This window comes from Copidosoma floridanum, unplaced genomic scaffold (assembly GCF_036245765.1).
Source record: "Copidosoma floridanum isolate Cflo_tuat_1 unplaced genomic scaffold, Cflo_Japanese_pri ptg000019l, whole genome shotgun sequence".
Lineage (NCBI taxonomy): Eukaryota > Metazoa > Arthropoda > Insecta > Hymenoptera > Encyrtidae > Copidosoma > Copidosoma floridanum.
The window spans coordinates 5383118-5400350 of NW_028321896.1; the positions used below are offsets into that span (position 1 = coordinate 5383118).

General features: G+C 39.3%; 2 protein-coding genes and 1 pseudogene across 4 annotated transcripts; all 3 read left to right on the plus strand.

Moving 5' to 3' along the window:
* Positions 1-736: 736 nt before the first annotated feature.
* Positions 737-5121, plus strand: LOC106635811 (group 3 secretory phospholipase A2). The gene is made up of 4 exons (XM_014347960.2): positions 737-1153; positions 3144-3449; positions 4034-4330; positions 4512-5121. The coding sequence occupies exons 1-4, from the start codon at positions 963-965 to the stop codon at positions 4702-4704; spliced, it is 987 nt and encodes a 328-aa protein (XP_014203446.2). The 5' UTR covers positions 737-962; the 3' UTR covers positions 4705-5121.
* Positions 5122-8277: 3156 nt separating this feature from the next.
* On the plus strand, positions 8278-10101 carry LOC106635805 (dietary and metabolic glutamate transporter pseudogene; annotated as a pseudogene). Its single transcript, XR_016293063.1, has 3 exons — positions 8278-8424; positions 8518-8747; positions 8851-10101. The product of XR_016293063.1 is annotated as a dietary and metabolic glutamate transporter pseudogene (transcript).
* A 519-nt stretch (positions 10102-10620) lies between these two features.
* LOC106646200 (dietary and metabolic glutamate transporter-like) lies at positions 10621-17220 on the plus strand. Of its 2 annotated transcripts, XM_089592923.1 has the most exons (5): positions 10621-11124; positions 11958-12167; positions 12327-12544; positions 15886-16114; positions 16186-17220. In XM_089592923.1, the coding sequence occupies exons 2-5, from the start codon at positions 12143-12145 to the stop codon at positions 17163-17165; spliced, it is 1452 nt and encodes a 483-aa protein (XP_089449049.1). In that variant the 5' UTR covers positions 10621-11124; positions 11958-12142; the 3' UTR covers positions 17166-17220. The 2 variants fall into 2 exon arrangements, with proteins under 2 accessions (XP_089449049.1, XP_089449050.1); XM_089592924.1 differs by lacking the exon at positions 10621-11124 and having other exon boundaries at positions 11589-12167.
* The last annotated feature ends 13 nt before the right edge of the window (positions 17221-17233 follow it).

Below are 17233 nucleotides of genomic sequence, written 5' to 3' on the forward strand. Positions count from 1 at the left end.
ATCGTTTATCTCAATCTGACAATGATTGCGCGTAAAGATCGATGATGCAAACCTTCTCTCACTAGGCCGTGTGCGAAGAAGACAAAGTTACCGATCTCCCGGAAAAATCGGCAACCCACACGTATGTGCGGTAAACAAAGGGCCATTTACACCGCTCCAAAACGAACGGACAAGGAGGACACTAAAGGGCTCGCGAAAGAAAGCGCTCCCTGGTCCCGCGAGAAAAGGAACACTCTTCAGCCGTAAATCAATCCCATCGTTTCGAGAGCGCGTCCCTCCCGATTCTCCGCAAATCCCGCGTATACCCACTAGCTCAAACGGCAAAAGAAAAAAAAAAAAAAAAAAAAAAAAGGCACATCTCCTAGACGAGTGTTTCTGATCAACCGATCTTCTTTCGAGAGAAAAGCAAGCATCAGCCAGAAGAAGGAAAAAAAAACGCGAGAGGCAAAAATCGGGCGTCGGCTAAAATTGGCGAATCCTGCGTTTGGATTCGCGGGCTCGTCGCTCACGCGATCGCGCGCACATATACACCCACTAAGCACACGAGCGTCGAGATAGAGAGAGAGAGAGAGCCGTCGTCGCCCCCCGTCACGCTCTACAGAGAGGTAAAGTTATAGGTGTATACTACAGAGCGGTTGCCCAGGGAGTGGTGGGGCTGGCTCCCCCGTGCGAAAGAGTGGACCGAAAAAGCGAGGCGCCGAGCCGGCAGACCGACAATCGCACCGGCGACGCCGCACAGACACGATCGGTCCATACAATATATACCCACTTTGTACAGGGTAGCGCTCGAAATTGCCGATCTTTTTGGAAACAGTGGATAAAATACATACCATTGCCTTTTGTTGTTCGTCGGACCCGTGAGACCTTACCGATCTCGATTTTTCGCGTTTTTTACAAGGCTGGCCGTTCACACGGGTGTGGAAAAGTGCGAAAGATCGGTTGTGCGATCGGGTGGTATACCGATGGCTGGGACGACGGTACTTTTAGCTCTGGTGCTACTAGGGCTGCAGCTCGCAGGAGCTCAGCCAGTTTTACCACCGCATTCGGGGATGGCCGAGCCCTTTATCCTTCTTAAATTGTCACCCGACGGAGAGCTCCAGAGGCTCATTAAATTCAACAATACCTGCGCCAGGGAAATAACGCTCGATTGGGGGTGAGTTGACGATTTTTTTTTTTTTTTTTTTTTTTTTTTTCTTTAATTTGCGAAATTGCCGAGTGTTGAGTAATGTATGTGACTGTCATTCGTGATAAGTATAATTGCAGTGTCCACCCGATCGACAGATTGTTCGTGGAGCTCATTAATATTAGTGATAACGAGCTTGTTTTTCGTTGAGATTGAGATACAGCGAGTTTTCTTTCGAGCGGTTTTTTGGTCAAGCAATCAAGTCAATTAAAATTTAGTAGTAATCGATGATTTTTCTATTTGGATAGAGATTATCAATTGTAGTTACGATATTGGGTAATTTGAATGTCACGTGAAATTAATATAAATGACAATATTTACCGATAGAAAACACATTTAGTAAATGAAGGTTGTCACCAGTAAACATAAAAATTTTGATTTTTATAGTACAGTTGTGATATCACTACTATATATCATTAACGCGACTTGGCGAGACGTTTGATAATACCATGTTATGTATAGTTAACTTTGTGTGTTATCGATTTGTCTCGTTTCAAAGAAAAAAACTCTATGGTTTTTTTTTTCAATCTCTCTTGGATACGGAAAAAAATCAAGTGAAAGTCAACTCAAGTCAAAACGGCGGAATAAGTAGTGCGATTTATTCGCAGTTTTGCGTGAGAATTTTCCACACCTTGACCTTCGCTCGACGACAAATGATGCTCTGTATTGCACAGACCGTGCGTCGGACTATCAATTGGTATATCGGTGTCCATGACGCGCCGCTGTTTTATCATATCTTCCGTAGACGCGAAAAAAAAAAAAAAAAATACATAAATACTTAAACGTAAACCAAATCTTTTTAGAGAGTTTATACCTCTTGGAAATAAATTTTTTTTTTTTTTACCAAAATTTAATGATTTATCCTTTTTGAAAAATTGTTTTTACAACACTTCGTATACTTTACTGAACGAAAAAAAATTTGCAAAGCAAAAGCAGTTTTTTACAAGTTTATCTAAAAGGCTTTGACGCACTGTTTATGTTTGAAATAATAATAATAATTTCTCAAGCAAGTACTGGATTATATGTGCTTGATCATAAAGTTGAAAGAAAAAAAAAAATTGTAGCACAAGTAATACAATCGAGTTGTAGAGAAAAACAAAAATTGTCGAAGCTTCCCTGCATGAGACGCTCAACAACTTTGTAACCATTTTCGTCACGAAAACCCGTTTGAAACGAATCAGCCCAAACTCTTTTGCATCCGATTGATTTTCGCGCGCGCAATCAGCGAGAAAACCAGATCAGATGGAGCCAGAAAAGCTCGCGAGAGAAAAGCCCCCGTAAGCCTGAGTAGTTTCCCGAGTCGTGTGGATGGGGGCGAGGGTAAAAAGAAGCCGAACGAAAAGACACATACCCGATCCATCCGTCAGATCGAGAGGCGACCCTCGCACGCTTGTTCCTCCAAATCCGAAAAGTGGCAAGCAGAGGATTAGAAGAGCCGCGCCCGACCGCGGACTCGTGCTCTCTGTGTATACCCCATGCATACACATCCACTCGTTCGGCACTTTGCGCTTACTTCCCCCCGCCCCCTTATTTTTCCTTCTCCCTATGCTATAGGCATAGGTACTTGGGTGTTAATTCTCTGCTCCGTGAGTGCTTTTCCGTATAATTATACACCCTCTCCTGCGCAATCGGTTTAAAACTCCCTCCCTCTTTTTTTCATTCCGCCGTTGGCTCGATGTTATTTTAATCTCTGATGGACTCCGCGTTGACGAAAAACTTTGATTTTTTTTATACACCCATATCGAAGCCGATACGCGTGTGCGCAATCACTCGGCTTATCAAGAAGCGCTCGCACGTGCACCGATACCTATATCGATGCGCACCATCAATTGCGTCTATACCGATCTTTTGGTTAATGCATCGCCAAGGGAAAGTTGCATTTATTGCGTACAAGGAACATCTGCATGTATATGATATAGTATACATAAACTCACGATAATGTACCAATTTCCACTTGCAGAGAGACACCCCTGACGTTGCGGGAGCTTTGGTTCGAAGAGCCGAGCGTGAAGGTGACCTTTTATTACCGGAAGCACGACATCACCGACTGCACGGTGGAGCCCATCAAGCCCGACGATCCGTACGAGCGCGACGTCTGCGGAGCCGAGCTGCTCTGGGCAGATCGGCAACAACAGCAACCGGTCGCCGTCAACGTCAGCCGGATCGGCAACGTCAGCGACGCCACGATCGCCGAGGCGTACCCGTGGATGCTGGCCTCTGAGCCGGAAATGCGCCAACGGTGCAGCCTTGCCCAAGACGCCAACCTGTAAGTACACTTACAGTACATGTGCGTATATACCGATTTTTGGTGCCCACGAGGCGCTCGTTTCGCCGCGGAACCGTACAGCTCGACCGATGGCCAATTATTTCAGAAATATGGCACCGGTCCGCCGGCCTGTATCGGGTTACCGACAAAAACGAGCGCGCGACCGCGCACACACGAGAGAAGAAAGGGGCGCGTGACACTTTCGCGAACCGATTCACCCGGCAGTGGGTGTATACACATGGGTGACTATATGCTTCACTAAATTATACCCGATTCGCCGTTACTCGCTCGAACGGCATTCAAAGGTATTATGCACGGGACGTGCGTGTGACCGTGAAAAATGATAATCTCTACGATCGGCGCGCGAATAAATCTTCTCCAACTGTATTTACGGGGAAAATTGTCACGCGCGTGGGATGAATACGGCGTGAAAAGGGGAGGAGAAACCCACCGATTTCCCCTCCCTGGGAAAGTAATACGGTCCCCCTTTCGTATGAAAAATCGACGCGCACCCCATTGCTTCGACAATTAGCTGGACAATGGTAACGGTTTTCTCTCTCTCTCTCTCTCTTTTGGCACAAAAGACGCGGAAGAAAAGGCATCGCAGAGCTCGAGGAGGAGAGCGGCCTGCAGCCGTTGGTGGCCGACGAGACCAAGAGACAGAAGCGGGGCATCCGCGAGCTGGTCATAGCCCCGGGGACAAAGTGGTGCGGACCCCACAGGTCGGCCTTCAGCTACAAGGACCTCGGCGCCCTGGACGGCTTGGACAGATGCTGCCGGCGTCACGACCACTGTCCGCAGGCCATAGCGCCCTTCTCCTCGAAATACGGCCTCTTCAATTACATGCCCTTTACCCTCAGCCACTGTAGCTGCGACGAGAGGTGAGTACACGACTGTACATACCATTGTGGCCTTCTTGTTTCCAATATTTCATACTTTTCCAACGCTTTGTGCTGTAACGTTATGGTTACATCGTTGATCTTTTCGTTTCATGGCTTCTGGTGGTTTTCCATTTTAACATGCATTATTCTGACAAAAAAAATTAATTGTCCTCGTTTTTAGATTCCGAACATGTCTAAAAATGACGGGGACCTCGTCGGCAAACGTCATCGGCAAGATATTCTTCAACATGGTCCAGACGAAATGTTTCGCGCTGAAGCCGGCCAAGGTGTGCGTCAAGAGGTCCTGGTGGGGCAAGTGCGAGAAACAAAAGTACAAGAAACAGGCCTACCTGCGATACAATACTTCTTATTAATAGTTTGGACGTACTAGTAATGACAAAAGCTCAGTATATCTTCGATTATCTGCATTTTGGGTACCGAATTTTAGGCGGAGCTAAAATTTCGGTGCTTGTGTTTTTTTTTTTTCCCCTTTGTTACTGTGTAACAGTCGATGCGTGTACCAACTTTGTTTTTTTTTTTTTAGTTTACTAGGTACGAAATCATTACATATTTTTTGTTTTATTTCGTTTAGTGTACGTAAAGTAGTAGTAGTTTAAATTTAAACCACGACGATAACAGGGTGTTTTCGTACTTAATAATTCGCATTGTAATACTTGTACTTGATCATACATATCAAATATTTTTATTTTTTTATACATTTTTACTGCCGTACCTTTGTCCCACACCTTTGTCTGTACATATAGGACCTGATTTTACATAGATATCTTGCGTCATATTATTTATCTCATATTTTTTCCGTCACCTCTATCAGTTTTTTTCTTAATGCGGCTATTTTGTAAGTGATAAGTATGTCTCCTTTTTAAGATTTCCTTATTTATTTCTAAGTATTGTATCACAATTTATAGATAAATTCTGGAAAAAAGTACCTCGAGGCAGCTGGTTGTTCAAGGTCATTTTTGTACAAAAACAACACAAAAAAAGTCTACCTCTCGATCAAGATCGACTTTGTGATGGCTAGCACACCACTTACCGAGCCAACGATCGCTCTTATATATATACACATCGAAAACATTAATTTTTAATCGATTAATTTGTATACTTGCGTGTATGCTTGCGCGAACGCAACGATATAATATATGAGTCATGTGTGAAAACTTTTGTTAGTATGTTTCTCATATTTCTCGAGATGATACATATTAATTTTTTTTTTCAATATCAATCAAACTGTTCAAACGAATGATTTCGATATTTTTAATGCTGTGGCTACACATATTTATATTCAATTAAATTTGATTCGAATGAACAACTCTTATATCATATTTAAAAAAAAAAAATATATGTCATGTAGAGGCTAGAATTATCAATAAGTATATGTAATAATTTTGTCTTAAATTCGAAAATTAGTAATTCGTATATTTCTATATGAGTTAAGAGTCATATAAGTTTCTTGTTATACTCCAGAGCTTAGAGGCGATTATATAGAAGTGGAATAAAAAGTTTTTAATTTTTTTCAATAATAATTTTACGGATCATTTCTTTGTGAATCAAGAGATTCGAATTTTTTAGTGTGAATTTTGAACGGAATAAAAAAAATATTTTACCTCACTAAAATTTTTGTCTGGTATTTTAATGTTTCGTAAATTACCAACCAATATAATCAAACGTAAATTGTAGATAACGGATTTCCTGTCTTAGTGACTGTCACAAAAAAGAAAAAATTTTTTTTTCTGTTTATTGTATTTTAAATTTGTAGTTGAATTGCATGTAACGAATCAATCACAAGAGATTATTGCGTTATTCACAAAGAATTTCAAGAAGTTCATTTATTAAAATAATTAAGTAACAATGCAGAAATTATATCTTTGCATTGAAGCTGTAATTTAAAAAAAAAACATCTAGTCGGACTCAAATGAAATTATAACAATAAATCATGACAATATGCAAGTTAGATATTTGTACACAAAGTAATGGATACTGTTAACATTCCAATAAAGTAGTTATTCATTAATAGACGTAGTGCAAAAACAGGGTATTTCAGCAAATAATGGAGATACATTTTACTCTAAGACAATGATTTCGTAGACAATATAATATGCATAAATGAATTAATAAATTTGTAATGATTGATGGAAGATTTTTTTATTTGAATAGGAATATTAAAAATAGAAGGATATGAAACATGATTTTCTAGTTGTACTCTGAGTGAAAAAGTAGACTTATAGGATTAACATTAATTTCGTCAAACCATATTTTACCTTCATCAGTGTAAATATGTAAAATAATAATCAAGTTTTTTACTCTATTCTTGAAAATCCACTGTAAACTGGAACATTGAATAAAATGTGTATTGCTTGATCATTTTAATTATTTTTTTCAAATAATTTTATATTTTCAATAAAACACTGCTGCCTTTTGAAAGGAACAGCACAACTCCAAGTTTTACGAAATTCATAAAATTTACGAAAATTATGTGTTATTAATAATTCGTGACAATTTAATTTTAATTAGCAATCAATAAAATACTTTTTTTTTTTTTTTTTTGAAAGCTGGGGAGCAAGCTTAGATGCTTTGACGATTTCTTTCAATTATAAATAAATTAGAACAGCTCATCAACTTTATTAAATAAAAAAATACGGTAGTGCATGACTGTTTGCTCAACGTCAATTCCAAAATTTAGGACACGGTTTTTTTTTAGATTGTTGGTTGAAGTTATCATTGTTTTAATTAATTTTTACTTAATTATTAATTAGAATTATATATTTTAGAGGTGATTTTTTTTAAATCAACGCTTATTTCACTTCAGATGTCAAAAAAGATAACTACTCTACCGATAAAATTTCGATTCAACTATAATATCGACTTAGTTTTATTTATTCAATTATTACAAACAATTGTAGATTGTAAATGTCTATAATAATTTTTCATTTTTTATTATTTATAAGTATTGTCTAGTCAGTTATTCAGGAAGCTGCTACATCATTATTGTAAAATTTCAAGTCTCTCATAACAAATAGTGGTTTTTAAAATGATTTTAAACAATTTTTTTGAACCAAATTAAAACAATTTTTATTAAGAGGATAAGAAAAAAATCTTAAAGTCTTGGGTACATTTTTAAAGCCCATACAGAAGAGTATTGGGTTCAGTTATTTCGACATTGAATAACTATTCATATTTTGAAACATAATTTGTTGAAAAATAAACTATTGCAGTAAAAAAACATTTTTATTAGTAGGTTTTACTTGGTAAATAAAGTGCTTCCAAAATTCACTGACTTACTAGTCTCTACAGTCTTAACGTAACATAATATATTAAAATTATAACTGAACATGTAAATGAACGAATCCAGTGTATTCAATATATGCTGTAAAATACTTAATTCTTGGTAATGTATTTAAATAATTATTTCTTCATATTATATGGAACATTGTATTTCTCCCTCAGTTTATTAGAACAGCGTTTAAAACAAGGAAAAAAAAAGTAATAATAAAAATCATACTCTAATAAATATGTTGAAAATTACTTTTACCTGTACTTACACTTATTATCAGTAAAAACCTTTAGATAGTTACCTACACTAGTTGATACTTCTGGTGTCAAATTGGCTGATGAAATAATTTAATTTTCCGTACAGAACAGATCAATTTAATTTTTTTTTGTTCAACGATTTTATCACAGTAGCGAAATATATATTGTCATCATGACTGTAATTAAAAGTTGGAGCCACGTATAATCACCGATTGTCATAACATTAATGGCTCTCGACTTGATATATACACATTTCAGTAACTCTTTGAGTCAAGTCTTATCATTGTATAAACAAATGTCGAAAGGCGCATTTTTGAGTTTCAAGTTATCAGCACATCAAGTCTTACATGATCGGTACTTGCCTGCCGGGCTGCCTAGTTTCGCGTGGGAGCCTCCGTCGCCTGTCGTAATTTATAGAATATCGCAATGGGCTTGTCAGTGTTGATGAGTCGTATGGACCGTGAATTCATTGCGGAGTTGATGAGCCCGTCAACAGTTGCACCGAAAAGTATCGGCTATCGATGAAATGCCACTTTCCATCGAAAAATGTAAGTTTTTTTTTTTTTTTTTTATACTTTTTTACATCTTTTGTATCATTTTTCGGTGATGTGAAAATAAATAATTACTTGTTTCGTTAAAAGGCTCTCGTATCCCGCAACGATGGATCATGGCCATTATGTCGTTTTTTGCCCTTTTCAACGCGTACACCCTGCGTATTTGTCTGTCCATCGCTATAACCCAGATGATTATTCCTCGCAACCATTACGAAAACGCATCTCGCGCTGAAACGTGTCCCGAGTACGGTGACTACGCGTCAATTAACGTAACCACCGTCACCAAAGGAATCTTCAACTGGAGCGAATATACCCAGGTCTTTTTTTTTCTCTCATCTATATATACATCATCATCATCATACTACGATTCAATACTCACGTGGCAGATAATAAATAACACGAGCGAATATTTTTTAACAGGGAGTCATCTTATCGTCTTTTTACTTTGGATACACGATAAGCCAGCTTCCGGGTGGCTTCGTTGCGGAAATAATTGGCGCCAAGCACACGATAGGCTTGGCAGTGTTGTTCACGGCCATATTGACAATCGCTACTCCGGTGGCAACACTTTGGGGGGACTCTGACGCTCTTATAACGATCCGTTTCTTCATGGGCCTCTGCGAAGGGGTCATCCACCCCGCGATGAGTCGCCTCCTCAGCTCGTGGCTACCCCCCCAGGAAAGGTCCACCATCACCTCCTTCGTGTTCAACGGCATCAAATTGGGCATTCTCTTGTCGTCGATCGGATCGGGTTTGATTATCGGAGGATCGAGCGACAATTGGCCGCACGTGTTTTACGTTTTCGGCTGCATCGGCATCCTGTGGTACTTCCTTTGGGCGCTTCTCGTTTACAACACCCCCAAAGAGCACCCGTTCATCACGGAGCGCGAGAAAACGTACTTGCGCGAAAAAATGTCGGGCATCACTCACGAGGACGTACCACCGTTTCCCTGGAGGCACGCGCTGCTGTCCAAGCCCCTTTTTTCCCTGCTCCTCATCCAAATCGCCTTCGACTGGAGTAACTACCTAATCGTCTCGGACCTCCCGAAGTACATGCACGGTGTCCTGAAGTTGCCCGTTAAATTGAACGCCTACGCCTCGTCTCTGTACAATGCGAGCGCGTGGGCTTTCAGCATATTCATGTCGTGGTTGTCCGACATCTCGATAGAAAAGCAGCACGTGTCGAGGACAAACGTCAGGAAAATCAACGCGAGCATTGCAAGTATGGGACCCGCGGTGTTTTTGTTGTTGACCGTGTACGCGGGTTGTGACGTGATTTTGGCGGTGTCCCTGGTAACATTGGGGCTGACCTTCAGCGGCTGTTTTTACCCGGGGATCAAAGTCAACGTGATGGACCTCAGTCCCAATTATTCCGGGGTTCTCATGGGCATCATCAACGGAATCGGGGCGATCGCCGGTATACTGGCCCCTTACACCGTTGGCGTTTTAACTCCGAATCAAACCCTCGACGAGTGGCGGCTCATATTTTGGATCGTGGGTGTGGTGTATTTGATCGGGACCATCAATTTTTTGCTGTTTGCCAGTGGTGACGTTCAGCCGTGGAATGACCCCACGTTTTTGAAAAGGAGAGAAAGTCATCATCAAGTTTTGGGTGAAGGTACGGGTTTGATGGTGCGCGAGAAAATTAACTTGTCGAGAGGTCCAACGTAAAAAGCCCCCACGTATGTATATGTATACTTATGCTGGAACGAGTTTTACCTGCGATCGAAAAGTCAGATGAATATTTTCACTTGTCGCGCGAGTGTTGACAAAATATTTATAAGGTGAGACCTCATTTACATGCATATAAGTGGCTTCGAAACTCATCAAATTACTAGGATCATTACAATTAATGTAAAAATTGTTGTGTATTTTGTATCCGGCTGCCAATGAGATATATCACGACATACACTGTATCGGGGGGGGGGGGGTTTCTGTTATCAAATTTTACGCTTTACAGGTGCCATATAATGTATTCAATGTACAGTGCCACAAAATATGAATAAATAATTGGCAACACAAATTAAAAAATCTTTTTTTTTTTTCTTTTCAAATGTTCAATTCTTTACAAAATATCATTATAATGTACGATAGGCTGGAAAAATATATTAGCCTTTTTAGACTAACTATATGTTTTATGTACATTAAAGTGACGGTCAGAATACAATGTTGAAATCAGCTACCAATAATATCTCGATGGTGTTTTTCTTCATTGATTTTTATTCGATTCAACGTAAACAAGTTACTTACTCATGTTTACCATTTTTCAATGCAGGTGTGGCCAGTCTTATCGCACGTGAATGGGTGCTTTTCATAATTTATCTTATCACACTTCATTAGTACGGAAAATTCGTAGTTAATAAAAAGCAACCTGGTGTAAAATATTCCACGAAATTTTTGATGACCTCCTGGTCTATAAAGCTGTTGGTAATCAGTGTGACGTCTGCTCTATTTTCATAAAGCGTTCATCACCTCTACCGTGCGTTGAAAAACACCGACTTTATTGAAGCACGCGACCTGAGTCCGGCTCACATCTGACGCGGCAGTCGGGAAGTATCAGTTGGCTCAACGAGTTCTCTCATTCTTTCGATTTCGTGATCCAACAAAGAAACTTATCGAAAAAACTTTATTATATTTGTGTGTTAACTTAAGTGAAGTGTCCACCGCATCTTATTTATACGTAACTCAAGTAAGGTAATGATTAACAATTTTATCCTTTTTTTTTTTATTTTCTCCTCATATTGAAACTGCTGAAATTTCTATTTACTTTTCTAACGAGATACATTTATGATACATTCACTTTTACGGATACAGCGGCACTGAATACATTTTTCGCGCTTTTACTTTACTTGACCTTACAAATCTTATTAAAACATTTTTACAAGGAAATTGTAATAATAGCTCAACCGAGGAAAATTCAAGAAAACGTATGAAAATGTGCACGTTGACTAATTATAATTTTCTGTTACGAAACTGAAGAATATGATTTACAAGCGACAAAACAGTAATCTTGCATACTTGGTGATCGAAATAAAAATAATTGTACACAATTTTAATGCATCACCTTACATACCCTGTTTAACTCTTCTCTTTTTTTTTTTTTTGCAATGATTATATAGTAAGGACGTAAAAAAGAATACCTTGTACATTCATTTGTACTAGAAATCATGTATAATTTATGTTGGTGTTACTGTCAAGTTAGAACAAAAAGGTAAAAAAAAAGGAAATAATCATTTTTTCTATATGATTTGTGAGTAAGTAATGCTTAAATGTTGAACTCGTGGTTATATTGTTATATTTATAAACAAATAAAATAATTCTAGAGTGAAATTCCGATGATAAAATTCCTTCAAAATATGTTTGAAAAATTAATGTAAAAAGCAACAGACAATTGCTTCAAAGAAAACAAAGCTGCACTCCTGCTATGTTTTATTTTTCAAAGTATCCTTTACAATCTGCACACAGCATCTTTTATCTTATCTTTTATAAAGTGCGATACTCTTATTTGTCTCGCAACTATTCAACAGCCTTTGAGCAGATTCTTGTGAACCGATACTTATCGTCAATCAAACACTTGACTCGGAGCGTCGGAAAAGCTGATGATCAATGGCGCCCGTACTGATGAAAAAGTAAAAATAATTTCGTCATGTTGAAATATATAAAGGATTAAATTATCCCAAAGCTCGCCAGTTACACGATACGCTCCGTAAAAATGTCGTCAGCTCTGAAAGTTTGCTGTGAGTATTTTTTTTTTTAAATAATTCAATTAACGGTACTTTTAATAAACAAAATTTCATACGAACGCTATATTTCGATTCGTACAAAAATTTTTGCGAGACTTTTCATGTTACTGCACTTTATCTATCGCGTTAAATTAAGCGTGACCTTTTTTTTAGGTGCTCCAATCAACCAGCGCTGGATTCTAGCTCTGATGGAATTTTTGGCCCTCGTAATGGCCTACGGTATGCGCGTCAGTTTATCCATCGCTATTACGGAAATGGCAAAACCTGTACAAGACCTGCGACACCACGACGATACCTGTATAGCCGACGTGGTTAACAACAATGAAACTATAATTCATAAAGGAACGTACAATTGGGACAAGGACATGCAAGTAAGCTTAGATAACATATCCACGGGTTATGAAACATTTGGGTGTATTTTCGAATTAAGTGCAATAAACACACAATACAATAAAACTTCTCTCTGCTGGAAAAAATTAGCGTTGTACGGAATTGAAATTTATCATCGCGTTTGAAAAAAAATATACATATTATCAAAACAAACTAAGTCTATGAGAGTTAAGAAAAAAAAAATTACCACTTCAGAAAGAAGGATAAAAACTATCAAAAATCATTAAAAAAACCGAAATTGAAAAAAAATTAATCATAATATTTAAAGAACGATTTGAAATTTGTTCACGCTTTGCTTAATCTTTTTTTTTTTTTTTTTCCGCCAAGGTTACATTCCACGGTCACGTGTTATTTTTTCTTTCTTCGCGTTTCCATTAGATTCATTTCTATTGTCACAACTTAAACACAGTGACAAAAATGTAGATAAGACCATTTTGTTTTTCTGTCCTCAATCTATGTGTTTTCGCGGCCTTCCCGAAAGGAGTGCCCCATCCATAAAAGAAAATCGCCGTCTCACTCGTATCGTCGGTTGATTAGTCGGATCTTCTTCTGAAAATCAATGTAGCACGGAATACCGTGAAGACTGCATACGCCGAAACCCATTGAATCTTTTTGTAAATATTCGCATCAGTACTTTCGTATGCACAATTCGACAGTGGCTATACAATACAGGAGTGAAACAATACGTCAAGTTGCCCATCTTTATCTTTCTGTTGCACAACATATATAGCGGTGCGAGAGTCTTGTATTGCTGAATAAACGTTACTATGAGAGATCATATATATATATAAAAGTGTAACACTCGATTGCTTTTAAAATTTTGATGAAACCAACAGCGAGAAAAGTTATTGTTTTCTACTTGGCGTCTAAAACCCTTTTCTTCGTACATCATGTCACTCACAAAAACTTCAACAAATGACAAATTCTATCGATAATGGAAGCCTAACTACAATTAGGGACGCCATTAACGGCTGACGCTGCTGAAAGGTGTTTAATCAAAATTAATTAATGCGTTCATAATTACTTCCACTTTTTAAGTCGATAACTTCCTAATTCGTTTGATTTCGACTGATTTCGTTGGAAAAACAAGTACTTATGCAGCGCCTTATGCAAGTTCGTCAACACCGAGGACGTAAACAGTCGTCCAAATTTTTTCCTCCGCCAAAAAGCACCTGTATGAAGCGGGGGTTAAAAAAAATATTGGTAAAAAAAAAAAAATAAATAAATAAATTTAGAGCTCTCTTTGGGTACTTTATTGCGCATCATGAGTGATGTTAGCTCGAAGCAGATTATCTCTCGTTGCAGAGAACGGGATACTAGTACGTCCTCGTGTACGCGACACCTATCTTTTTATCGTCTTTATTACATCGAATGTACGATATTCCACACTTTGCGTAAGCACTCGCGCTTCCATACGTACACGTACATGCTCCGTGCGGATAATTATATCTGTACATCCTTTGGCATACTTCAGCCATATAGGCGTGTTTGAAATGAAAATATGTTTCAGTTTCATATAGTGTGTACTGGTGCTCGTAAAAATCTGTTTTGTCATCCTTTAGTGTCACAAAGTTTCAAAGTATGACCGTAAACATATATCCATACTTAATAAAAAAACCATTACCCTTTTATCAAAAATACTTAAACAATCAGTTTTTCCCGTCGATCTTCTCTTCTATTTGCCAGCTAAATCAATTTTTTCGTGTCATAATCACTTGGGTCGTATACTTTATTTACGTCTGCTTTCTGTCATTCGTTGAAAATTTTTCCTACGCTTCATCTTTTTCCCTTTTTTCTGACTCCATAGAACTGGTTTTCTACTCGTTCTTTCATCACTTTTTCATCCATTTACTTTCCTATAACTTTCCAGTTTTTATTGCTTTCTTCGCCTCCCTCTTGATCCGTTAGGTCCGATCTCTATACGTTTGGATTGTAAATGAAAAACGATTGTCATTCCTCCATCCACATCTTCTGATACATCTATCGCCAGAGGCGTTGTTGGACACTTTCCTCGATCTCTCTTTTCACTCATTCGTTTACCAACATTTTATTTTGTTTCCCGTGACACAATAGTTTCGCATTCTCTTTTAGCCAAACTCTCCAAGCACAATCCAAGCGATGCGAGTATTGCAGTGACCCTTTGCTTGTTGGAAAATACCACTTCGTGATATTACTAGACACATTATTTTACAAATAAAATATACCTCATCTGCATCCAATGGAGGACTCAACAGATGATACATTGTGTTTTGAATTTGGTGTTTAACTACGCGATGCTTTAGCCTCTATACGTATTGACAACTTTTGGATTTTTGTTGTCGCGTCATCCGATGCAGGAACTTCTTTCTCGTACGCGTCATAGGTATGTCATGACACTCTTTTTTACATACTCGGCAATATAGCAACGTGATATGTTTTGATTGTGCAGATGCGAAAAACATATATTCACTCCCTGCAGTTCAAGAGAAGGATTTAACGAAATAACACTAGTGTGGGAGTAGTGACTATTACCAACGGTTTCCAAAACATAATTCAGTTATTATTCTTTGATGAAAAATTACATTGTACCTCTTGTAATTTGAACAACTAGTAGGATTAGTTATGAACAGGTATAAAAGAGAGCTGTTTTCGAATTCGTGTAAAAAAAAATAATCTATAGCTTTTCTACTACGCATATTCGTTGATTTTTTTCTCCAACAGTTTTATAAAATGATATACAGAATAATTAGATATTTTTGTAACACAAAAAAAATTTCGTTACGAGTCTATCATTATTCCGTACAACAAAGGTAATTGGAGTGCATAAAAATCTAGTTTTTCGTTATAGATACTCATTTAAAAATATTGAAAATATAAAAATTAGTATCGTAAAAATCTTAGCCTATCAAAAACTGAACAATGTCCTCATTAGACATTAATTTAAATGTGCACCAAGCGTCATTAAAATTTCATTATTGCCTTAATTTAGGATATACATAATTATCTTAACACGCTCGTCGACTGCCGTGTAATCAACATCCTCATTTACTAATATATACTACTGCTACACTGAATTCTCTTGAATCATAATACTGTTGAAAAAAAAAAATTGCTAGAAATTAATTTAGTTTTTTTTTTTTTTTTTTTTTCAAGTTTAATTAAGCATAAGAATCGTATTATTTGTGGTTTTTTTTTGTTTTTAAAAAAAAAAAAAAAAAAAGTTTTAACATGCGGAAAAGTTGAGGCATTCAAACGTATTCATTAACTTTATTTACCAGAAAAAAAAAAGAAAAAAAAAAGAAAAAAAAAACACTAAACAGATAAATTTTCCCATGTGACACAGGGCGTGATCCTGTCCTCTTTCTACTGGGGATACGTCATCACGCAGATCCCAGGAGCACTGATCGCCGAAACATTTGGCGGCAAGCACACGCTCGGCTTGGGCATCGTATCCACGGCAGTGCTCACGTGCTTGATCCCGATGGCCACGCGCTTCGGCGACGCTCCGGCCCTCATCGCCCTCCGGGTTCTCATGGGACTCTGCGAGGGCGTGACCCTCCCCGCGTTAAACGGTAATTCCCACATTAACCTGCTCATTCATTCGTTCAAACGACAATCTCGTGACGATTCACGTGCTTTTCAGTGCTCATATCCCAGTGGACGCCCCCCGACGAGAGGTCGAAAACCGGGTCCTTTGTGTACGTGGGCGCGCCCCTCGGCACCGTCTTCGCCACCGCGACCTCCGGTCTTCTCCTAAAGTACTTCGACTGGCCGATCGTCTTCTACTTCTTCGGCATCCTTGGGGCACTGTGGTACGTCATATGGATCGCCTTCTGTTACAACACCCCCCGGGAGCACCCCTTTATATCGGACAAGGAGGCCCAATACTTGGAGAACGAGTTGTGCGAGCACGTCCACGTGAACCCGCCCTCGGTGCCCTGGAGGGCGATGCTCACGTCCATGCCCATGTGGGCCCTCATAGCCGTGCAGATAGGCCACGATTGGGGCTTTTACACCATCTCCTCGGATCTGCCCTCGTACATGGCCAACGTCCTCCTGTTCAAGATCGACGAGAACGGTTACCTGAGCTCCCTGCCCTACGTCGGCATGTGGCTGTGCTGCGTCCTCATGTCGTGGCTGGCCGATTGGCTGATAGCCACCGACCGCATGTCCAGGACCAACGTGAGGAAACTCGGGACGACCCTCGCGTCGATCGGCCCGGGGGTGTTCATCGTCGCGGCTTCGTATGCAGAGTGCGACAAAAAACTCGTGGTCACCATGTTCGTGGTGGGGGTCACGTTTTTGGGATGCGGGATCCCGAGTCTCAAGGTCAACGCCCTCGACCTGAGCCCGAATTACGCGGGCACGGTGATGGCGGTCAGCAACGGCTTCGCCGCCTGCACGGGGATCATCACTCCCTACTTGGTGGGCAAGATCACGACGAACGAGAGACTCAGCGAGTGGCGCGTCGTCTTTTGGATCATTTTTGCCGTTCTCATGGTCACCAATGTGTTTTACCTGATCTTCGCCAGTGGCGAGGTGCAACCGTGGAACGACCCCCAACTCGCGGAGGATGAGAAAAACGACCGGAAAAGAAAGAAAAGCCAGGGCAGCGCGCAGTAGAGACTTTTGTTCCTCGATATAGTATTTATTTGCATTGTATACATACTTCATTCGATCGACCCTTTTTT